A 25287-nucleotide genomic window follows, 5' to 3' on the forward strand; every position below is an offset into this window, starting at 1 on the left:
TTCATTTGTATAGTATTCTTTGACAGCAAAAAGATAAAGCATTCCCAGGAATGCAAGAAACACACTGGTCTATCATGGCATAGAAACAAAGTTGATTCTTGCCTACACAAGTGTAATGCCAATGCAGGAAGATATTTATGATTAAAAAACAAACACCCAAACTATCACAGACATTTCTTCCTAAGATTAATGTCATTTTATGACTTACATCTTGTTAAAATTCACATAAAGATTGATGTTTTAACATGCGAGGATTAAAATGGCCTGTGCAGATCAGCCTGCAGCTCTAAGGTCTAAGCAGCACAAATGGGAAGGAGACACATTTCATATATTTCCTATCCTACATTAACAACCTTGAGGCGTGGGACTAACACTCACAGAAGTGCTTTTCTGCAACTTGCATGAAAATGTTTAAACTAGTCTTGCCTCTATTTTAAGCTTTGAACAAAGGAACTTTTCTAACCAGTCGTTGTCAGGTCTCAGTAATCACATAGAAAGATTTTCTCTATGACTATCTGTCCCTAACCTGTTCTTTCAGCAGAAAAGCTGTTCTCTCATGGAATTGTACAGCAAACTAAATTTTTTCCTAGCAGCTTACTTATTTCAGCCTCTGACAAGGCACTTTCCCTTGTTCTGTATTAACCTGGCAAGATGGACCTAGTTTAGACTGGATGGGAGTGTGCACAGCTAATGATGATGTTGATGATTTGGACTCATACTGGCTGCAATAAAAAAAACTGTTGGTGGTTAATGATAGCTATAAATTAAATTATACATTACAATAAAACATTCAAGGTACAAAATTAAAGCTTACTAAATATTAAAAAACTAATAAAACATTGAACAGTAATGTAACAACAAAAACTGACGAGATCACTCATTCTCCATAGGCTCTCTGGAACAAGTCAGGTTTTAAATGCATATAGAAACCAAAATACGAGAGCCAGTAATTTCTAGAAGGAGGCTGGAGCATCCACTGAGGGGTACTGCCTGAGAGCCTCACTCCCTCACCTGATGAATTTTGGGAACCAATAGTCATTTTCCCCAGGTTGTTCAGATTGGAAACAGTAAGAACCATGAAAATCTATAAAGGGCTTTATTGCTTACACCTGGAAGCCAAGAAAGTTCCAATTCTTGGCCTGAAACTGTAGAGAAATGCCCTCATGCCAACCAGCAAATAGGCTGCTGCATTCTGGACCACTTGTAGCTTCTGAGGGTCTTCAGAGGCAGCATCATGTAGAGCTCATTTCATGAATTTGAAAAGAATGGACACTGGGATGAATTACTTTCTAAAAAGCAATTAATTTGGTCTGACCATGCCATGTCTTCCATTATTTGTTCTTTTTGCTCTGAACACAGAAGCTGACATCATACTGTCCCAGGAAGGACCAAAACAAAAAGGGTAAGTTCATTGTGCTTCCTTTTCCCAGGCTACTCTGCAATTTATAAAAGAAACAGCTGTAGAACTCTCTGTCTCAGGAGTTGAGATGGTCTCCATCAAATTAATTAATTCTAAAATTGTTGGCTCTAGGCAGTTTACAAATATTCACATGTAACAAAACCAGCTAAAACCTCTAAAGAAACTTTAAAAAAAAACTCTAAAAAGATTGGGTTAAAAAAAATGCTTTACACCCAATCATAAACTGTAATAAGGAGAGTGCTAACCTCATCTCCAATAATTTAGGCCCTGCCACAGGTAAAGAATTAGAATTAGCTGTTAATGTTAAGCATATCTATGACAAGAGCTGAAAAAGTTACCCTATTGAAGATCAGAGGGTGAAGACTAGGGAAGGAACCACAGTCTTCAGGCTAGGTATGGCCATTATATAAACATATAACACCACCAGGCTTCATGGCCACCAAATGCCATGCCAATATCCTTTAATTGAGAAAGGTGAGTAAATGGAGTCTCTAGCTTATAACCCAAGGGTTTTTTGTTGTTGTTTGTTTGTTTGTTTACAGGGCCATTCCAATCAACCAACTCTGAGTGGCAACTTCCAAATCTGTAATTTGGGTTAAAACAAATAACCAACACCTAATAGTCCAAAATTAAAACCCAAAACTTACAGTATAGTCAATTATGTGCATGGGAATAAAACATTCCAAAAATGGTTACTTAACCAAAGGAACAGTCTTAACAGTCCTGCCCTGAGGCTTAGTGAAATAACGATGTCTTCACTGACTTTCTGAAGATCAGAAGGATGGAGCCTTTTATGAGAGAACTTCATTGGCAGTGGGCAATCAACAGTTTTGTTTGGCTTCTTTTTGGTCTACAGTAAAGATTTTACTCACGTTGACTCACTTCTGTGCATCTTTTTCCAGGTTTTGCCCAGAAATCAAGCTAAGCTGTCAAGTGTCATGAGATCTGTGATTTACTGACAAGTCCTTTTTAGGAAGTAACAGTATATGGAAGTAGGCAGTCCTACAAGTACTCTAGGTCAAGACATGTAAGATTTTATACCATAGTGAATACCTTGAAGTTAGTATTGGGTGCAGAAAGAAGTTAGTAACCAAAGGAGCTGTTCAATAGGTGGTGATTTGTCACCTCCTAGAAGCACCATTCACCATCTCAGTGCTGCTGCATTTTCAGCACTTTGCCATTTCCAGACCATCTTCAAGATCTGCCCCACAAACAGCACACTTTAGTAATCCAGCACTGAGGATGATGCTTCACCAGTGCCAGACTTCTGTCCAGCATTGGTGAAGCATGGCAACAAATTTATCCATTTTCTTGTCATCAATGTTATAAGGTTGAACAGCATCAATGCCACAACAAAAAGGATTCCCAAGCTGTGAAACTGGAAGTGCAATCTGTTCAGATCAGATATGTCTCCCAAGTCCTGAAATCCAGTCCCTAGTTATCTAGGAAATCACTACTACTAGGTGCGTAACGTTTTCCTACTTGACTTGCCTGGTTACCTGCATAAACTCATTTAAAATAGAGGGGGAAGAAAAAGTCATATTGATTTATATTCTTCTTAACCACTTTGTGTAGAAGCTCTAGAAGGGCAAAATAACTGTCTGTCTGTCTTCCTTCCAATCTTCCTTCCATTCATCCAGCGAGTCACACATACACACATCATACATATTTCTCTTCTACTTGCCTTCTGTTAATCCCCACTGCACTTCTGCCTAAAATCATGAAGTATTTTTTTTTCACAATAACCTCACCCTGGAAGAGGTTTCATATTGTGTTTAAATCATTTTCCAAATCTTATCTTTTGTTAAATGTCTTCCAAAGACTTTTTTTAGCTACCAAAACTAGACATTGGGTGAAGGCCACTAAAGTAGCATCATATTTCTTAACACTTTATTCAGTAAACAAGGGAATTATTCATTGGCATGGGACAGTGTGGCTTGGAATTTCCTTTTTTTTTTTTTTGAATAAGATTTACAGCTGTAAGGGATTTTTAAATTTAATTTATTCTACTTATTACATAACATTTTGCCTTACTTATTCTTAGAGTCTATCAAAATGAGAATTTAAACATCCCCTAAGCTCCACTGTTCAATGTGAACAATACAGGCAAATCCTTAGTAGTGATTGGAGAGGGCTAATTTTCATATACCTGAGAAAAGATGTTCCATATTTGCATATTGTTATCACAATACACACAGAGATGCCGAGGGCCTGATTCTGAACTGGTGAGATCCAAGTTCAAATCTCTACTCAGTTGGATGCTTACTAAGATGTTCTTGCTGCATGATAGTGTTATCAATCAGATTTACCTCATAAAACCGTTACAATGTAGATTAGATTTTGGCAGTGGCTTTCAGTATTATAGTCTAATAACCAGCAATAACTTTAGCAATAACTCATAAAAAGGATGACCAAAGTTTACTTTCCCCATCCAGAGTGTCATACCTTGTTCTTCCCCTCTATTAAAGCTGTTCTTTGTGTAATGCTTTGGATTCTGTTTCCTGTGGTACTTCCAGATGTCAAGACTAGCGGACTTTCTGGACTGGAACAAACGTCATACCTATGACAGGATAAATAAGAATGAAGCAACAGTTTCATAAAATAGAGCACCAAAAATGGTAAGGCATTTCCATCAAGAGGCATCAGACTTCGTCATGGCATTTAGCCAGACGATATACTGCTTAAAACACTGTTTCAGATTTAAATCAGGCTTCCATTACTAAGCTTCAGATTGTAAGCCTATACCCACGGTCTTGAACACAGTAAAAGTTATTTCAAAGTGAACTCAGGGTTTTTCATGAATTATAGGTAGCGAATTAAATCAAAACATTCAGAATATCATCTTATAAAAATATGCTGAGATAAAGGACAAAATGTCCTTTAGAAAACATGCAGCCATATCTAAAAATATAAAAGTAAAAATTATAGCTCTTGTAATCAAGTAATTCCTAAGTCCTGAAGCTGATTTGAACACAACTGAAATTTAACGCAAATGTTTCAAGCCCTCACAAGTGATCTTTATCCACATTCTCCATTACAGGATTGTAAATAAAAAATATTTTTGCTAAGAATATGATATGCCTTAAACACTTAAAAACTGTTCACTTAGTACAAATACTATTCTGCAGACTTCTTTCCAATGTATTTATTTTTAAAATTATTTTAAACTTCAAAATCTAGTTGATGATCGATCTTCACGTTTTAGGAAGGTTTTGAATTTTCAGATGGAATTTATCAATGTGAAAGTTAAGGGCAAGAACTGAGTTTCATTTATAAAAACTAAATTTTGAAACACAGGTGCTATGATATTCCAAACTGATATTCCAAATCATACTTTTAATTTAGATGCCACTTTGTGGAATGGCTCAGAGTGGTTTACAGCACTCTTCTTCCCCACCCAAAATGTTTATAGTTCTATACTGAAATGACTCACAATCTAATTTATGCACAACTTTATTTAAGCTCTGTGATAAAAGTGTGCAAGCACTTAACCCAGCAATGACATTTATATTGGAATAACTTGGCAAATGATGAAAGATTTAATAAGCAGATCTTTCATTGTCAAACTTCCTAAAGAACAGTAGCTAATAATAAGACAACTCCATGCTGCATTGCAGATATTTTTGTTAATATAGAAAATATGTTTAATCACCCGCATATAATTTGTTCTTTGGCACTGTAATGAGTTGATGGCACATAATCAATCAGTTGAAAGCCAGTTAATAGCTTGAGAATGTACAGTTTACAAATATAGGAAAAATCTCCCAAATTATAAAAATATGTAAATTTAAATGAAAACATTCTTAACATTGCAGGTATCACAAAGAGAGCAAATGTTGCATCACTAGAAATTATTGAAGTCCCTTTGTTACACAATAAACTAACTCCTAATCAAAATGTTCAGATATAGCCTTGATGGAAATAATTTTCCAAACCTAATTTGACATATATGGAAAAAAAATTGGAGAAATGTTCATTATATCATATATATTGCTTCATATTCTTTTTGAAGGATATTCTTGTTTTTATTCCACATTTAAAGATTCAATCCCTCATGAAGTATGGTTTGAGCTCTTGTAAAAACTTTTATTTTTCATGATTAGGTTGTTAATATTTATCAAAGTCTCTTTAATGCAAAAAAAAAAAGTTCTTGTTATTTTCCCTTGTAAATAATTATCTTCAGCAAAATGGAATTTAAAATTAAGCATTTCTGTTATTATCATTGGCAGTGATCCCTGATCAAAAAGCATCAAAACTTCCCTATGACCATAATTTTCTCAATTGTTTATGTCAGTGTTTTTCATTCTGGCTGGGGAATTCTGGGAGGTGAAGTCCACACATCTTTAAGTTGCCAAGTTTGAAAAACGCTGTTGAAAAAAGCATCAACTTCTCATTGTTATGCATTATTGGAAATATAAATATTATAGATAACATGAAAGCAGTTTTCTTTGCTCTCCTCCTTCTTGTACCAATCAGGTTTACTCCAGAGGCTCTCTGAACCTTGGGAGATATAAGGGGGAGTTACTGCTAAGAAAAATGTGTGTATTGATTGCAATAATGCAAACAACTAGATTGTGTGTTATTTTTTCTACTTATACCCCACAATAACATTTGACTGCATGCAATTTCACGAAAGCCTTTCATAGAAGCTTTACTGCTCTCAACTGCTATTTCAAGGTTCAGTAAAAAAATCAGTAAATGGATGGATGAATGAATGAATGAGTGACAGAGAGGTGGACAGACAGATAACAGTTTGATGAACAATCTTACTTTTCGCAATAAATAAAATATCCTCCCAAATCATTGCCAAAGTGGGAATGACTATAACTGTATAGTTCAAAGATGATAGTAAATATAGTAAAATGTTAAATTTCAAATGATCCCATCCATATTCATAATGGCATGGCAAATCAGTTGCAATTTGGCATATAGTTTACTGTGGACAAGCAGTGTTCTTTAACATGAGGTTGGATCTCCTAACTTTGAATGGCCTGACTCAGTTAAAAGGCATCTTCATAAATACAAATGAGCCAATGCTCCATACAGACCTTCCTTAACATGTTATGTTGATAGCAAAGAAAACCTGATGTCATTGTGAAAAGTGCCTAGGAATATCATATATGAACATATGCGTTCATTGAATAGGATCCATTTAGCTTTCATATACTGCACTACGCATTCTATCCATTAAAACCAACAGGATATGCTAATATATTGGCATAAAATAATCATTTGTGGGTGGTGTTTAGCATCTTGACCTACAGATACTTCAACACTAGGTCCAGATATTGAGCATTGTCCACTGTTATTCTTTAAAATTGAATTTACGCTTTCCTTATCTATAATGTGGTGGGACCATGAATCAGGTTAAAGAAAGCTAGCCTGCGATCTCAAAATATAAAGCAAACAGTATTCTAAAGGTTATTTGAAATTGCCCAGGAATCTGGATACAGCTGGAACTGTTGTTACTGTTGTTTCCCTTTCATTTGTTTGAGCCCCAGCCCTCCAAACTATTTCTGAATGCTCCCTTCAGTTTCAAAAGTCTGCCCTCTGACGTGGAGAACCAGCATTTTTAGAAAGCCCAAAGTCTTGCCACGAATGAGGTGATCCTCATGAAAGGAAATATATTGGCATACATGAAACAAAGCAAAGGCAACCAGACACAGCCACCAACCAGTAACTCCTCCCCCCATTCATTCTTAAATGTCAGGTGTGGCTGCCTTATCTAAAGGAGCAAAACGTTTCTTCCAGAGTAGCTTAACTTTTGAAATTTCCTTAACTACAACACTGGAGGCTGTTTATCTCTCTAGTAGCCAACAGAATAAAGCCATGCAAAGGGGCCTTGTTGGCCTACAATGTTACACATGGAATTGTGCCATATCTGTATTGTTCACAATTTATGACTTCTTCATATATTGTTCACCATTTCTAACTTCTCTTTTTTCCTCTTACTGGTTCTGTGTTAACCAAATATTTTTTAAAGTTTAATTAGAGACATGTTCTGACTAGAAATTGGGTATGAAAAGTTGCATAATACTAATGAGGAATCTGACATTTAATGGCTATCCACCCTTATTTCTTTGTTTAAATTGGCTTTTTCTGACTCCCACTTATTTATTGCCTTGTCTAAGACAATAATCACTCTTATTATCCCCGTTATCTATTTTTCTATGTTCTTTTAAACTTGTATTTGCATTACTATTTATCTTCTTTTTTTCTAACACCTAGTTTGCAAGAATAAATAAATAAGTAAATAAATAAATAAGCAAAAGAAAACCAACTAGACTACTAATACCAAAAAAGATTGGCTAGAAAAAGGGCCAAACTTTTCTTATGATGCAAGGTTTTTAGAAGAATTTGCCAACATTTACACATTTCTTTATAAATGGGAAAATACTTGAGTATTGTACAAGATCAAATTGAGGAGAAAACAAAACAGAGAGATTTGTCCATCCATGCAGGGGGCTTGAGCACTTACTATTAAGACAGAACTTACCTCTCTGTCTATCAAGCTGTCTGTGATGCTCAGTTGGTTTGCCAGTCTGAACAGTTCCTCATCCCTAATACCATATGGCCGTGTTTCTCAACCTTGTCAACTTTAAGATGTGTGGACTTCAACTCCCAGAATTCTCCAGCCAGCATATGGCAAATAAGTTTATGGGATAGCCAAGATAATTATTATATAACCTGAGAGGAATAACTTGATTGCTAACATATTTCTTTGCCATTGTTTGAATTGGTTCTTTTTCAAAAAGAGGCAAGGAAGAAGATTTGCAACCAGTCTGATTGGTTATTTATTTATTGTCCTAAGACAATAATTCCAGGCTTTTCTTTCTCTGTTTTTAAAAATATTACTTAAGGTGTCATTCTCCAGTCAGTTTAAAGCAGCTGATTTTCTAAAACTTGTGCAACACTGAATGTTATATAATCCTTATACTAATACTAATAATGCCAAACAACAACTACAACCTCAACAAGTTACCAAAGCTTTTTAGTACTAGAATGGAATGGTGCCATCAATGCACAGTTAGTGAGAGTTCCTTGACAAACTGCCATGGCACAGAGTACTACGTGTGTAGATTCCTCCCATTCTCCAATCTTCTTAGCTGCCCTCTTCACACTAAAGGATGAGATCTTCTCCACAAACTGGACCTACTGAATTTAGATACTGAAGAAGGGTTGAACTTTGTTTTGGATACGTTCCTTATTCTTTCATAAACAGAAGAAAAGAATTTGATGTTAAGAACACACGAGAAAGCAAAATAGATAGATTAGCTGGGGAATTCTGGGAGTTGGTCCACACATCTTAAAATTGCTGAAGCTGAGAAACACTGGTCTAACCCCAACTAGATGACTACCTATTAAAACTCATGCAGTAGCAGCAGATTCCTTCAACATTTATGAATTTATTATATATTTTGGGTTTTACTGTTCTTTATAACAAGTATGATAGGTGAATTATTGTATGTCTTCTGTTGGGAATACAATGATGGCACTTCATTGCAAACCTAAAACCATGAACAAAGTCACTTTTGACATGCCAGCATATATGCTGGATACCAGCACAAATTAGAGCAGTGAGGCTTCATTTGCTTCAGCAATTGAGCTAAAATGGAGGCTAGTTTAAGGGGAAAGCAAGAAAACCAGAACCATAATGGTGGGGGGATGGCTCTGTGGTTCTGATAAAGATATGCTTCCTCTTCCAGGAAGTCTGAACATATTGACCAGTGCATGGTCAGGGGAGGGTTGGATTCCTTTCATGTTTATAATCAGGCTTCAGCAAAATTACAAGGATCAGAAAGGGAAAAGGAAGGATGAAGAAGAATTTGGGGAGAGAAGTGGAGGAAGAGATCCAACCAAAGTAGTATAAGGCCAAGAGCTGTGACAAATTAAACTAGATTTCCCTTACAGAGTTCCTTGCAATTAGGTAAGATATGAATCCAGAATTTTCTTCCCCACAGCTTAGTTGCTCAACCATGTTATTTATTCAGATTTCATCCTGTTACTTTCTAAAGAAGTTGTGTGATGTTGATAAATGGTTGGAAATGACCGATAGGAATCTAATGTGAAGCACAGTCATGTGAAAAAAGACCGACATCAATAAAGATGCAAAATCCATTGTAGTCTTGACTGTGTTCCAGTTACACTGTGAGTCACCTGGTAGCTTCAATAGTGCATTCACTATGAGATATAACCCAGTAGTTTATATGATTCATTCACCATATAAAATAAATGCGCCATTCTGTTTGTAATCAGAATATCTTAGCTCATGGAGATACTAATATTTGGAAAGTATCCAAGACTTAATGAGGACTAGTTTAAATAGTAAATACCCAGAAGCTTTGAAAGGTTTTTTTTTATTATTATTATTCTCAGATATTCCATCAAATTAGTATTTATTTGGGGGCCTTATATGCCACTCCAGTCATTACTGACCTTGAGCAGTTTACATATCCTGCCTAGCAAATAAGATTAAAAGAATATGTAAGAAAGAAATAAAGGAGGAAAACACATAAAATGATCCAGATTTTATATACCCATAAAATAATCTTACTGATTAGCCAAGGAACAATATCATTCTATCCACAGGTCAAGCATCCCCACTATATGTTACAGCCTCATAACGTATCTCTCCCCAAGGCCCTAACAGCCTTCCTAAAATCTAGCATGGCTGGGTCTAAACCTAAAATTTTGAGGGAATGCTGTTTCAGGCAGAATTGAAAAGTCGTTCCTTCATGGACCTTGTTGATGGTATTTCTGGAGAGAGGAACCTAAGGGGAGCCCATTCTTTGTGATCTTATTGGATGGGCAGATACAATCAGGAGTGGGTGGTCCTGAAGACACTATCGTTTTCCCTTACATGCAATTTGGAAATGAAACTATAGCTTTATTAGACATACCAACTCAAGAGAACATGGTCCAATCAACTGTGAAAATCTCGCTTTTACCAGTAAACATTTTATAATTCATCTACCTACCTATTACCTTTTTGTTCATACCATGTATGCACGTTTAAAGATTTTAATATGTGTGTGGGAAAATATTATTCCGCTTTGGAAACCAGAAGTCATTAATTCTAGTTTCAATTTCTACAGAAATCAAGAAAGAGGAAGAAGCAGTCAAAGCCGTAAATCTAAAAATTCAAGAACACTTGCCACACGCCAGCTCTATGAAGAAATGTGTACTTTCCAAAAGAGGATCCAACCCTCAGGAGGCACATTTTCTATGTTTTGGTCCTATGGAACTACATTGAATTATATATATTGTTAAATTTTAAAAGGCACATATGACTAGGACATCAACAAGCAAGCTCTTGAGAAGGAATCTAGGACAGAGGGGGAGATGGGGAAAAGAGACATGACTCTTAAGGATACATCAAACTCTTAAGGAAGTAAATTGTGCCATGTTTGAAGATGCAAAGATAATCACTGTGCTGGGAACCGTCTTATATACAGGAGGAAGCCAAACAACAAGAGGAAAGCAGCATATGCTCTTAATTTCGCACAGGAAGCTCCCAGCACCTCCTGCCTAAGTAAGATAAGAAAACTCCCATGGCCTATTCTGGACAAGGCCACTGTTATCACCCTTAGCTTCACACTGTCCTCTCCCTACTCCACAGTTTGCTCCCTTAATGAGATCTTACCTCCAATTGCTTGCAGCTTGCCAAGTACAATAGAATGATATATTTATAACTGTGGATAGGGAAGTTTTCCAGGCTGAGAGTTTACTGCATGTCACCTTGATATTTGTCCATAGATTTAAAGTACAAACTAGTTTATTGACTACAAGGTCTACTGATATAAAATCAAGTAACACGGCTGCATTATTAGAGCTTGAATCACTCATAAAAACACAACTGTAACCTGAATTCACTACATACATTGTATTTTACAAGTTTAACATTTCAGGTAAAGGAAAGCTCTGATCTGTAAAATACTACTGAATAATAAGTTTTGAATAATCACCATTGTCTGTAAAAAGATTAAACTCTTAAGACATCTTTAAAACCTGCTAGGAAAAAAAAAACCCACCAAAATTCACAGCAAGGTCAGATATGGATTTTCTCATTTTGAAAAGGATTTATAGCAATGTTTTTCAAACATACACAGAACACATTTTTCAGTGTGTACAGAATCCAATAAAAAGAAATGTAAAATGTGATACAGGCTACTATTAAAAACAGTCGTATGCAATTTTGAAAAACCTTTCTGAGATATTAATTGTAAGAAATATTTGGGCAAATCTTGCTTGTTTACAAAGCATCCTGAGATTATGGATGATTTTCAAAAAGACATTCCAGTGTCATTTTGGGAAAGACTACAGAGCTTTAAATACAAAGATAAATATTACTGATTTTCAGTGTATGAAAGGCATAAAAATAATTTCATCTTTTTTTCAAACGTAGAAGGGACAACAGCTTCTTTCAACAATACCTAGCCATTCTCATTTCCAAGTTGTTGCTGTATTTATTTTCCTCATCAGGCTCCGCTTCAATTCAACATGAATTACTTCTTTCAGAGAAATATTTCCTTACCTCATGAGCCAAATACCTCAGTACCTCATTTGCAGCCCTCAGCATTCCATGATGGCATCAGCTTTTCTGGGGTGGTACATTGTGGGGCCATTCGCTTCCCATTCCCCCTTGAACCTTCCCTTAAAATTTTTCCGCCAAAGGACTGGAAAAAATTAGCCATGCTCTTTCCAGCAATGTCACTGCTGTGCCAGACTACATCCTCCAGTCCCTGAAAAACTGTTCACTACTTTCCTGCCTTTGATGTCCAGAAGCAACAGATTGCAACTTCCATAGGGAAGTAGGAGATCTACTGTGGTCACAGAAACATAACTACAGATGTTTGAGGGGTGTCTTTAATGATTCATATTTAGTAATCAAAATATCATTTTAGAAGAACAGTAAGTAAGGGTTTGTGGCAGGGGAATCTTGCTCACAAACTGAGCAGCGAAATGCCAGAATTACCCAATGAAAGCCATACAATATTGACTCCAACACACAAACTGATATCCACATGGTCCATACAGAAAGGACAGAAAAAAAATCTGTTGGCTGGAGTCTAACCAATGACAATTATACACTTGCACTGTCTGTTTCTTTTCCATTTATGTCCTAATTTGTGCTACTTAAGAAGACTGATTGGAAGCAGAGAATAAGTCCATATGTAAGAGTCATCCACAAAAGGTCACATGGTTGTCTGTCTTGACATTTATTACAGGGAGTTAACCAAACATTTATTCATACCTATTTGTCACCTGAACCAATTCTAACACAACAGAGTGAAACAAAATAATCTTGGCAGTATTCCAAGGAAGGAATCTTCCTTATTAAACCCACAACCTTTCTAGGCTCATTGTGGCTGTTCTACGCCTTTGCTTCCTGAATGAATCAGTGACCTAATGTTTCTAAATGCAATACGATGGCATGTTATAGGGATTACTCAACTTCCTATCCCCAATGGATTGTGCTACACCAGGCAGATAAATGTCGTCTTTTATAGTTTCCAAGCAGTTTTATAGTCTCTGCATGTCTGTATTCTATGAATAGAAATGCATGCATTTGTGGCATAGATCAGCATTCTGTGCACTTAGCTAAAAGCAGCAATGGGTCTAGCAGAAAATAAATCTGTTAGGAAAGAAAAAGGAACTGATTTATTCCCTTCTCCTGTCCAATTACAGGCAGTACTAGGGGCAAACAAAAAGCCCTGTTATCTTTGTATTTGAATATTTCCCAACTTTCTATAGAATCAGAATGTCTATCAAGGCTTTAAAAACCAATATAAGAGAAGTTCCCTTCCTTGGGGATTCCTTGTTAGCGGGGACTTCATTTACAGTAGATAGCGGGAAAGGGACCTGCTCATTTCCTTTCCTTGTGATTCCTGTTTATTGGGGGCTTAAATAGGGGTGTACGTGAATATGGTTGCATGGGAGAGGAGGTGATAATGTGAGGACCCCCCCCAAAGGAATTTTGCCAGGGCCTTCTAAACCTCCTAAACTCTGATTGACACTGTTTTTGCTGCAACATTCTTGACAGAAATGGAATATTGTGAGCCAAATTAGATGCAGCATCTTTTAAACAGTAAACAGCTGTATGAACAGCTTTTTAAAAAAGAAGAGCTTTCCCTTCAAAGCAAAGAGTGCCTGAAGAGGAATCCACTAATCTTGGTAACATTCTCTCATTTCTAATGTTTGCAAGGTTTTTATTTATTCATTTATTTTGTGCCTTCAAGTCAGTTTTGACTCCTGGCAACTATCTGGACATGTCTCTGCAGTTTTCTCAGGAAGATTTTCAGAAATAGTTTGCCATTGCCTTCTTCCTAGGGCTGAGAGAAAGTGACTGGCCCAAGATCACCTAGCTGGCTTTATGCCTAAGGCAGGACTAGAACTGACCATCTCCCAGTTTCTAATCAGGTGCCTTAACCACTACATCAAATTGGCTCTTACTTGCAAGGTTACCTCTTTTTTTCTTACCACTAATATCTCTGAATAATTCAACAAGCTGCTATTAGTATACAGAACACTGGAAGTAATAGCTCCTTCCTATTTTTTATTCCTCCAGTTCTATATCTAGTTCTGGGCACCACACTTTATGAAGGATTCAGGTAAATTGGAGCAAGTTCAAAGAAAGCAATGAGGATGATCAGAGAACTGGAAACTTGCTCTGACAAGGAGAGACTGGTGGAATTGTAAGTATTTAACTTTCAGAAAAAACAACTGAAAGATGGATAAGAGAAAATTCTTCAAGTACCTGGGCTGATTTCATCCATAATGCACCATGACTTAGATTCTTTCATTTCAGAATGCAGAAAAAGAGGATGGTTTAAGTCACACAGGGAAGGAGATTCTCATTAAATTTTAGTAAAGCTTGTTAATAGTAAGAGAATTCACCAGTGAAACCAATTAATAAGGAAGTGTAGAGGAAAGAGGGAATGGCCTTGAGGGACAGGAGGAAGAGAGAAGCCCTTAGAACATAATACACCAGTTACTATTGTTATAGAAAGGAAGGTGTGGTTCATCAATGTGGCAACACCGGGAGATAATCAAGACAATAACAAAATACTGTGATTTACAACTGAGTTTGAAAGATTATGAAGGAAAAAATAGACTGCTATATTGATCATAATTGGGACTCTTGATGCAATACCAAAAGGATTCATCACATATTTAGAAAGTTTAAACTTAATATCACCAATTTTACAAAAGACAACCCTACTTAGAACAGCATCCATTGTACAGAGACACTTCCATGACTCTTAAGTCCTTGACTAGGATTCAAATCATTGGAGTCAACATCCAGTGAATTAGACTGTGATATTATGTGCAAGCACACAATGTAACCTGATTATGAAAATATTTATCCACAACATTAGCTATGTTTCTCTTTTTATCTGAATTGGACCCAACTGAATCTAGAATTATAATGAGGAAAGAAAAAGAATCAGTCACAATATTATTTTATGCATTTTTGTTTGATGCATCTCTATTGTTTTTTAGATTTAGAAAATGATGATAATAAAGTTACACAGAGTGAATGAATTTGACGATTCAAGTCTTTGGTTCATTGGAGATGCATCAAGAAATTTTCAATGACATTTCAACATTACCAGAAGATTAGCTGAAGAAACTGTCACTGAATTAAATATGTCACTTCTGACAAAAGCAGACAAATGCAAATTACCAACATGATATACAGCCAGATTTGCCTTGGCTCCTGTTCTCTGACCTTATCATTAACTTGAAATATTTGCTATTTTTCATGGCAAAAGCAAGGGCTTTGCATTAGAAATTGCATAGAAATACAGTAAAGGTCATCACATCTGTGTCCTAAATAAACCTCATGGCATATGTTTTAAACTACCTTTTAATTTAACAGAGATTCTCATAACTATATTCTTTTCATATTTTGAGTCTTATATGTGCAGAGATGCTACTGCTGCTACTTTGGTTGCATGCCAGATCTATCCATACATGGCGGTTTGACTATCCATACATGGCAGTTTTCTATGTAGCAGGACATATATGTAATTATTTACCAGTGGACTTTGTCATCCATATTCTTCTCATCCATAGTTTTATGCATCTGCAGTTGGAAAACATAGACTACAGGTAGTCCTCGCTTGGTAACCACAATTGGGACTGGCAACTAAGCACTGTGTTTACTAAGCAAAGAATCACATGACTGTGATGAACTTACAATGACACTTCCCATTGAGTTGTTAAACAAGTCACTGTGGTCGTTAAGTGAAACATCACGTAACTGAGGCTTATGATTTTACTTCTGCATTCTCTGTTAACTCTGCTTGTCTCAAGCTGATTGAGAAGCATCCAAATGGTGATCATGGGACTGCTGAACACTATGACGGTCGTAAATGCGTGCCAGTTGTGAAGCACCCAAATGGCAATCACTTGACCATGGGATGCTGCAATGGTCATAAATGCGAGTATTGGTCGCAAAACTTTTTTTTTTTTTTGAACGATTGCTAAATGAGGCAGTTGGTAAGTGAGGACTACCTATATATCTATTAGCCTTGGCAAAGGATTTCACATATCTGCAATTTCAGCTTTAGCACATGTATCCCTGCAGACAGGCTTTTATGAATGTGTCAAGTAAGTTTTTCACAGTTATTTGCAGTTGTTTGGTTGGAAAGGGTCCTCTACCCCAGCAAATTAAGGTCCACCTGTATTACATGAGTTAGCTTGTCTACTACTACTGCTTCTGTGGTATAAAGACCACTGTACCTTGACCCAGATTATAGTTTGTAATGAATCCCATTAATTGTGATTAATCTACTTTTAACAAGTAACTTCGCACTCAAATTGGCACACTGTATAAAACAAAACAGTTTTGGAATATCACGTTGTTGTGCCATCCAAGACATATCTCATGCAAACTCTTGCCTAGGTCAGAGATGAGCCTGATCAAGCATAGAAAAAACTTGGCATGGAAAGTATCCTTTTTGGTAAGGCCACATTTAAATAATAATAATAATAATAATAATAATAATAATAATAATAATAATAATAATATATTACATACATACTACATGTATTATTATTATATGTATGTATGTAGGTATGCTTCTCAGATTCTAAATCCTTAGCCCAAAGAACTCTGGAGAATACGGATAGAGAAACAATGCAATAACTAGAACCAACGTAGAATAATGCATAAACTAACTGGTTGGAATTACAGAAGCCTAAGATTAAAACTAGTTCACCCATTGGATTACTTTGTGAAACCAATTATCTCAGATTTTTACATCTCCTGAATAAAATACATCTTGTACAAAATGCAGCTTATTGATAATATATAGTGATAAATAAATATCTGAACTTGGTTTATTGAAGACCTGAGAAGGTCAGCTACAGAGAATTTGAACTCCTGTATGAAAGACAGGATACAGAGCTAGCAATAAATAAATTTGCTTTGTAGATCGAGCATTTGACATCTGCCACTTCTTTCTCAAGGAAGTTTCCAGTGAGAAAATCTGGTAATTCATTCTAGAGAATAAAATTTTAAAAAACAAAAGAAAAGGGATAACTCAACAGCAAACAGTTGGATCCAGTCCACCCATCATGCATACTATGCACTCACTGAAATCAGCAGAACATAATTTAGTTATTTTTAACTTTAGTCCCTATTTTACACATATCTGGATGAGCACAGATCCAGAACTGACTCACAGAAATAGACTGGATGTTTTGAATTGTTTCAAAAAGACTTAATGCTGGGAAATATATTCTCCAGTTGGATGAATGCCAAAAGACAGAAGGCTCTTGGTTAATGAGCAATTATGAGCAATAAGCAATAACTCTTTGTGCCTTTTTAAGAAGATGGTCTATAGTGAGAAAACAGTTCAAGATGCTAAGGACTGAAGATTGAATATTACTGAAAATAAATGCAGTTGAAGTGCAGATTCATGTCAGAGGGTTTTGTTTTTTGTTTTTTGTTTTTTGTTTTGGTTTTTTGCTGATTTCCCCCCATTTCTTACATTGGAAAACCACATTGCTAAGGAAACAAACAAACAAAGCACATTTCTTCAGTGAATGTTCCCATACTGAAGTAATTTTAAAAGGTCCTTAGGGTAAAAAGGCATGATATAAATGGAAATAACTGTTATTATTACTAGATATAGAAATAATTTGACAAAATATATATTCTAGATGCAAATCTGTTTTGAGCATCACATGTCAATTTTTTTTTTTTTTACTTTGTTGACCCAAAACACTTTGGAATCTTTCAATTAATTATTATACCTGACCTTTAACTTCATTATTTTAAAATTCCAAAGATGTATTGTCCTTAAAGCAGAATTTTGGATTCAGGCAGGAACTAGGTAGTTGTTTCACCTGGTCAAATTTCAGGAGTATTGGTTAAAGAAAAGGAAAAATAAAACAAACACAGGGAACTTTTGACACTGAAGTGTGAGTATCCATGTTACCCTGTTACTTTCCCTTTTTCTTCGATTTTTCTCTTACTTCTGAACAGTCAGTCAACAGCCTCTTTCACTGAACATTTTCAATTTCTTTATTAGGTTTTGGGGGGGGGGCGTTCTCCATACACTGATGTCTTCCAGTTACATATATGAATGGTGCCATTTAGCAATTACCTCTGAAGATCAGAAATAGAGATGCAGCCATTTTCACACTATCCAACATAAAATTAGGTTTGTTGTCTCCCAATAGAGTAAGGGTTTCCTTCAGGCAGAAATTCCATCTGCTACCATAATTTCCATGATGGAGTTACCTTATAATTGACTTCTTCCTCATCAACAGCAGCATAACCCAGGAAGGCCTACATGAAGATTTACTTCAATAAACCACAATAAACATGGCCAATATTTTAGTAATAACTTGAATAACTACAAAAATACTGTTAAATAGAAAAATGGCTAGTATGAATTTTGGAACCATCAGACTTCCTGAGAATGAACACAAGGAGGAATTTATGTACCATAATCATTGTTTAGATTTTATATTGATAAAATCAGCACTTAAATTATAAATTGGAATATCACTGTGACACTAGAAGTTAAAGAACTGACTTCCACTGAGTGTATAATGCCATTCTGTGTAACACACTGAACTGGGTAACATAAAGCTTTTAAAAAGATTTCTGCAAAAGACCACATCTTTGTTATTTCAGAACACAGTAGTTCATTTATTGTGGTAATATGAAATAATAAGAGCCAGTTTGATCTAGTGGTTAAGGCACCAGGCTAGAAACCAGGAGACTGTGAGTCCCACTTTAGGCATGAAAGCTGGCTCAGTGACTTTGAGCCAGTCACTCTCTCTCAGCCCAACTCACCTCACAAGGCTGTTGTGGGGAAAATAGGAGGAGGATTAAGAAAATAAGAGGAGTATTAGATATGTTCGCCACCTTGAGTAATTTATAAAAATAATAAAGGCGGAATTTAAAAAAAATCTTAAAAAAAACAGAGCTAGTGTCATCTAGACCTGCACTCTTCTATAGAAAATGGACTTGCTTTCTTAGCTGCCATGAGATGTCACATAAAAAATGTCATGAAGAAACAATCTTTCCCAGCTCAAGGGAGTCAGATCTGTCCCACCTAACCACACACTCTGACAGCTGAAGTGCCCAAGTTGAACAATCTTCTCTACAACGAGAGCTAATCTGATCAACACAGACACAAGATGACTGTGGTATTGAGGGAGTCAAGAGCCAACATATGTAGAGGACGTCTGGTTAGGGAACTCTGCTTTACAGAAATAGCTGTTCCTAACCCCATTAAAATTTTGTGGGCAAAAAAATTGAGGGATTATTTTCTCTCTTTGGATGTGAAACTGTCATAGTGGTTTGTCTTTCAATCTTTCCTCATCTGCATCTACCTACAGCACAAGCCTGCCATAGCACCTTTTCAGAACAATGTCTTTGTCTCATCCCAAGCCCATGCCTAAGTCAGCATAAAGTTGCCCTTAGCAATGTCAGTATTACAGTCATGCTTGCCCTTAATGCAGCACGGTTTTGCTGTGGATACCATCTAATGCACTTTACTGACCATTCTGTTAGTGGTACAGTCAGCTTAGCATCTATTGTCCACTTTAGCAAGTGCAGGCCCTCTCTCCTCTTCAGTTTCTGGGCAAAGTCTTCTGCTTTGGCAGCAGGAGAGTATTTTTCAGACCAACCTCTCATCTTTACCTAGTAGCGTGCAGACTCAATACCTGGCTGAGGGACCTGGATCAGCCTGAACAGCAGCTGGACAGTGGTGGCTGAAGCGGGAGGAAAGTTTACATGGTGATGTAGTACAGAGAGCTGTTTCCTTCTCTGCTGCTTCATGAAACAACTTTCCCTACTCCTGTCAGCTACTATTTGGGCTGATTTTCAACATGAGTTTAGTGTTCTTTTGGAATAGCATTCTTTTGGTGTAAGCCACCGAGTGTCATTTGGATTGCAACAGCATAGAAGTATGTTAAATGAATGAATGAATGAATGAATGAATGAATGAATGAATGAATAAATAAATAAATAAATAAATAAATAGCTGATGTCAACTAGTCTCCTTTTGAAGGTAATGGTGCCAGGTACTTACACTCAGAGCAATTTACTTTCTGCCCCAGCTACATTAATGAGAGTGTTCAGTGCATGGTTCACTCTGACTAGTAATGTTCGATGGGAAAGCAGAGAAACAAAGCCAGGGGGCTCCGCCAATCCCTGTTCTTAATACCCTGTATGTGGTAGGCATATGGGCAGCAAAATTTATGCCAATATATTTACTGCCAGGAAAAAAACTATTGGATAGCACTTTTACTCAGCTATAATGAAGATCTTTTTGAGTCTTCATTCAAGGGTGAAAGGAATGTGAGAAAGCCATTGAGTTCATGGGTTAAATGAAACTGTTTTAAGCATGGTTTATTGAGCTAAGCTAAAACCAAATCCTGTCAATGTGTTTTCTCTCCCACTCAGAAGAGTGTGAGTGTGTGAATACGGAGATTTGTCTCAGAGATTGCACAATCTTTCCCCACAGTCTTATGAACTCTTCAACTGTAAAGCAGATTTCAAAGGAACAATTGGGTTGGCCTCTTTCAGTCTGTTGCATAATCAACTTTCTTCTCTTCCACAATGCAACCACAATGTTTCCATCTGTATGTCTTTCATTGCTCAATTCTCCTTCATTATGTCTTTCTGCTGACAACTGGTCCATTTCCTTGAAACTCATTTCTTCTCCCTTTTGTCCAGCCCCTCCCTTCTTTTGATTTTTGTTGTTTACAGAAATTAAGGGCATCATGTTTTTCTTAGTAGGAAACCCAGCAGTATATTTTGGTCATATTCAGTAAGCGGAAGTTTGTGGTGCATCTCCAAGCCAATTCTTATTCCTCTGTAATCCCGTCAATAGAAAGGGAAGGAGGGAAGAACCATAGCTCTGTAAGCGTATTTCTTTCATGAAAAGATGCCAGGTTCAGTCCTTGATATCTCCAGGTATGGCTATGAATGCTGTTCTTAACTGCCAATCAATATAGTACTTAAGATGAGAGAATGGCCTGATTCATGATGATACTCATGACTAGCACATAGCACTGGAAGGCTATAAATTATTCATAAGTAACAGACCCAAGAGAAAGGATGGGCAGGTAGATAATAGATAGAGAGATATCAGAGAGAGAGAGAATGAGAGAGAGAGAGACATTCACAGAAAATCAGACCATGGAAAACCTGTTGCAGGTATTTGGGTAAAAATAAAAGAAATAAACAATGGCAATACTGTTTGGGGGTGTTCATTACAGATCACCAAGGAAGGCAGACATTACAGATGTGGTATTTTTGTATCAGGTGACCAGTCTTTTGAAAAGGCATGCAATAGTGATAATGGAGGATTTAAAGTATCTTGACATTTTCTGAGAATCTAACCCTGCCAAGACCCAGAGATCTAACGAATCCTCATCCTCTCTCCTTGACAACTCCATTTGTCAAAAGGTGAAAGAAAGTACAGTAGGGTCTCCTATCCTGGACTTAATCCCCACCAATAAGCAGGGATTAGGTGAAGAATTAAAGATGGCATCTTGGGGAAAAGTGATCATGTTATCCTTGAATATGTGCTATCCAAAAGAAGAGTAACTAAGACCTGCATACTGGACCTCAGAAGAACAGATTGTTATGAACACTAAGGAAGATAGGTCAGATCTCGAAACTCTAAAGGAGAAAAGTGTCCAGGAAGAATATGAAATTCTACAAAATAAGATACTGAAGACACAATTACAAACAATCCCCACAAGAAGGAAAAATGGAAGATATCTAAAAAGGCGTGTCTTTATACATGCAGTTATATGCAGAAGTCCTGACATATATAGGTGAGGGGAGAAGGGACATATATAAGAAATTGAAGGAGGGGAACATAACCAAAGAAGAGTGTAAGAAACTATAGGAACTCTTGTCAAAAAAGTCAAATCTCAGAATGAGGTGAGTATGTTGGAAATAAAAGAAAAGCCAAAGAGAAAGTAACAATAATAAGATGAATGGGCGAGGGTGAGAAGACAGAAGTTTTTAACCGCTATTTTTGATCTTCTTTGGAAATGGAACCCTAACTGGTTATGTTTGTGCTACTTGGGAAAGGAAAAACTGCACCATAGCATAACCAATGAAAGGTTTAACAGAGCACTTCTCCAGAGGACTGGTGAGAAAAGTGGAGGAGAGCAAAAGTTACCACCATTTTCAAAAAGGGAAGGCAGAGGACTCAGGAAACTACAGATCTGTCAATCTGACACATATACAAGGCAAGATCTTCAAACTGATGATTAAGCATCATGTTTATAAGCATTGTATATTGCATGCTATAATTTCAGGGTAAAACACAGCGTTTGTTTAATTTCTTCTCATCCCAATAATGTCTTCACATGACCTGCCCAAGGAACAAAACCAGCAGCACTGATGAAGTTACCTAGTTGGGTAATGAAGCATCTGCAAGCAAATGACCAGTCTCAATGGGCACCAAGAACTCCACAATAAAACCAACTTTTGCATCATCGAAGTGTCCCACTTCCTCCTCTATATAAGTAGCTTGAAATACCAATATAATTAATTTGAACCATAATTTTTAACCTTAAGACATCACAAATGTATTAATTTGAGTTGCAAATTGTATGAAGACGACTTTTAATGAAAACATTGGAGGGCAATGATAGAGTACTGTAAGCAAGGATCTAAAATGGTATACCTTGTTCTGGAATGATTCTGTTGACATGGTTGCCAAGTCCATTTGATCATAGGTTGAGGAATACCATAAACAATGCATGTTAAAATTTGCTTAGTTCCTAGTTGATAGAGATTAGGACCAGGAATTGACGACACTTTTTCATAAATCTGAGGTTTCACTGTTAACAAACAAGAACAGGAATAAACTGAAATCTTATTCTAAAATAAAATGGAAAGAAAGTGCACATTACTGTCTCAAAAGAAAAACTAAGACTTTGGTTCCTTCCACATGCAGTGTGTGTTGATGTGTTGATCTGACATCATAGCTGCACATATGTGTCCCTACAATGCAGTGGGGCTTCCAACAATCTTGGAAAGTCAGAAATTAACTCCTCAAGGTAATCTATTTGTCTTCTACTTCAGAGGTGCTGCAACAGCAGTTTTGCAGTGCTTGCTCTGGGGCTACAGATTTCTAACTTGTCCTAACTCTTGCCTCTAGAATTTCCCCTTTCTCTCCAGAATCCAAGTGCCTGAGCTCCTTCCACCCCATCCTTCTCCAGCAGAGAAGCAATTTTGCTGCTCACCTGACAGCAACTAGCTTGTTTATTTTTTCCCTTCTTTTTGTAAGAAGCCACTGCAATGAGGTGAAGAGTGAAGATGAGAACAGGGCACTGGCTGCAGGCAGTGCTGCCTGGTTCAAACAAGCAGTCTTTATAGACATTTGCATGGTAGTGCAGCACATTGGCTAGTCAGCTGGTGGCACAAAAGCTGAATATGGAAATGCTCTTTTTTTAGACATTAATCTCTTTGTCAGATAGGGTGATTCCAGCATAATAATGTGATCTTTGACAATGGAATCATATTTAGAATGTTTATGTTTACTTAGAATTCAACAGTACTTAATTTTCAAGTAAGTGTTTACAGGATTGCAGTTTACTATCATTGATATCAATATTACTGTGGACTCACCATTTATTCTGAGTGTTATTGTTAAGTTTTTATGTAGGTTCCACTGCCGCGTATTCAACATTATAGTGTAGTTCCCTGCATCTTCTTCAGCAACATGTTTTATGATTAGTGAGTAACCTTTAATTTTATATCGGGCACACATTTCAGCAGCAGGTAACCCATCCTTCAACCTGTGAAAGGATAACCAAATCCATAATTGCTTATGATGTCACTACATATGTTATCTATGTAATATATAACCATTTCATAGGAAACAAGCAGTGCATGTGTTTATGGATCAAGGACCACACTTATTCTTTCAGTAGCATGCTAGAGGCACACTTCATAATTGAGGCCAGGATGAAGAAGCAGGGATAAAAACTGAAATTGATAGCATTTAAATTTCATTAATGTGGTTAATATGATTACTCTCCCTTTGTGCCTTTATTAATTTCCCACTTATTTCCATGAAAAATAGCAGCGCTTAATGACAGGCTTTGAATAATTTTTAGGGGACCCACATCCAAGTCTTCTGAGGACCAGATCCAGCCCTGCTGTGCAACTCTGACATAACATATTGAGGGTTTGAGGAACAAATTAGATTACAAGACTTTATAAATGTTTAAAAGATAATTAATGGACAATTTACTGGATTTATTCATAATCCATATGGATTGAACTACATATTACATGAAGAATGTGTGGCTGCTAATAATCTTCATTTTTACTCATCCCCTTAGTACTACTCAAGTTCTACTTGTTAAAAGAAATGTGAAGTGTTTGAAGTACTCATGAAATGATATGTCACACATTACTTGTATTAAATATTATTAGGGAAACATATGGATATGGAAAAGTGAAAGGAGTTAGCTGCAGCCACAAGTCCCCTGGAGTGTGGAATTCCCCCGATTTATTTCTTTATTAAAAGACATTCCAAGTTTAAAATGTCTAGGGAACATCAAACCATTTGAATATATAACCCAGAAAAAATGCCATATTTAAATCCACAAAGCTAAGAATTTTACTGGCCATAATAAATTGAAACTGAAAATGACTCCAAGTTTTTGAAATGTCATGTTTAAGATCAGCATAACATTTAAATGATTCTGTGTTACTTCCCTAACTTCCCCTTTCCTTCAGTGATCATGAAGGTCTATTATATTGAGTGTAGTTGTCTGGACTAAATGATCACCCAGAGTGCAATAACTGCTTCTTTTGAAAGTTACCCTAAATGGTTAAACTCTATGACACACCACTCTAAAAAAGTTAGAGTTTTTCCTTCTCCTCTGATATCATTCAATTACTACCACTATTGCTATGGTTCTCAGAGGCTGACTTATAGAAAGAAATGGTAGTCTTTAGTAAAAAAAAAAGGTTGAAGCCCCCTTCCCCATACACACCAGTCATAGAAGATGAGAGGATACAACCAAGTGTGATGTTGGGAATCTGATGCCACTAATAATTGCTAATTTGCCAAAATTTTTAACAAGATTTTTTAAAATATATGGTTTCATTTTAGGTCTTGTAAAAGGCTAATTAGAATTAAATATTTAATATAACAATGCTAACATCTGCTTATTACTTTAATGCACATTATTATTTTTATTATTTATTTGAGGTATGTCCTGCATTTCTATTCAATCTGGGTAGCTATCAAAAACTGACATAAAAAGAGAGGAAAGGAGAGAAAACTGAAAAATAATAGTACACACAAAATTGACAATTTGTAATTAACCATTTCAATTGACCGTGCCAGTTGACA

The 25287-nt window shown here is 36.4% G+C and overlaps 1 protein-coding gene across 2 annotated transcripts in view; it reads right to left on the reverse strand.

The window, feature by feature from the left end:
• FLT1 (fms related receptor tyrosine kinase 1) overlaps positions 1 to 25287 on the reverse strand; it is a 124365-nt gene that overhangs the window by 60677 nt on the left and 38401 nt on the right. For both annotated transcript variants that reach the window (XM_088140696.1, XM_007426892.3), the window contains exons 9-11: positions 23547 to 23716; positions 22600 to 22756; positions 3866 to 3980 (exon numbers count right to left, since the gene is read on the reverse strand). In XM_088140696.1, the coding sequence (XP_087996822.1) occupies positions 3866 to 3980; positions 22600 to 22756; positions 23547 to 23716 (442 nt within the window). The remainder of the gene's footprint in view (positions 1 to 3865; positions 3981 to 22599; positions 22757 to 23546; positions 23717 to 25287) is intronic.

The sequence above is a fragment of the Python bivittatus genome, unplaced genomic scaffold, assembly GCF_059951505.1.
Source record: "Python bivittatus isolate LINGU-HERP-01145 unplaced genomic scaffold, Pbiv_v1 ctg000340_np1212, whole genome shotgun sequence".
NCBI lineage: Eukaryota > Metazoa > Chordata > Lepidosauria > Squamata > Pythonidae > Python > Python bivittatus.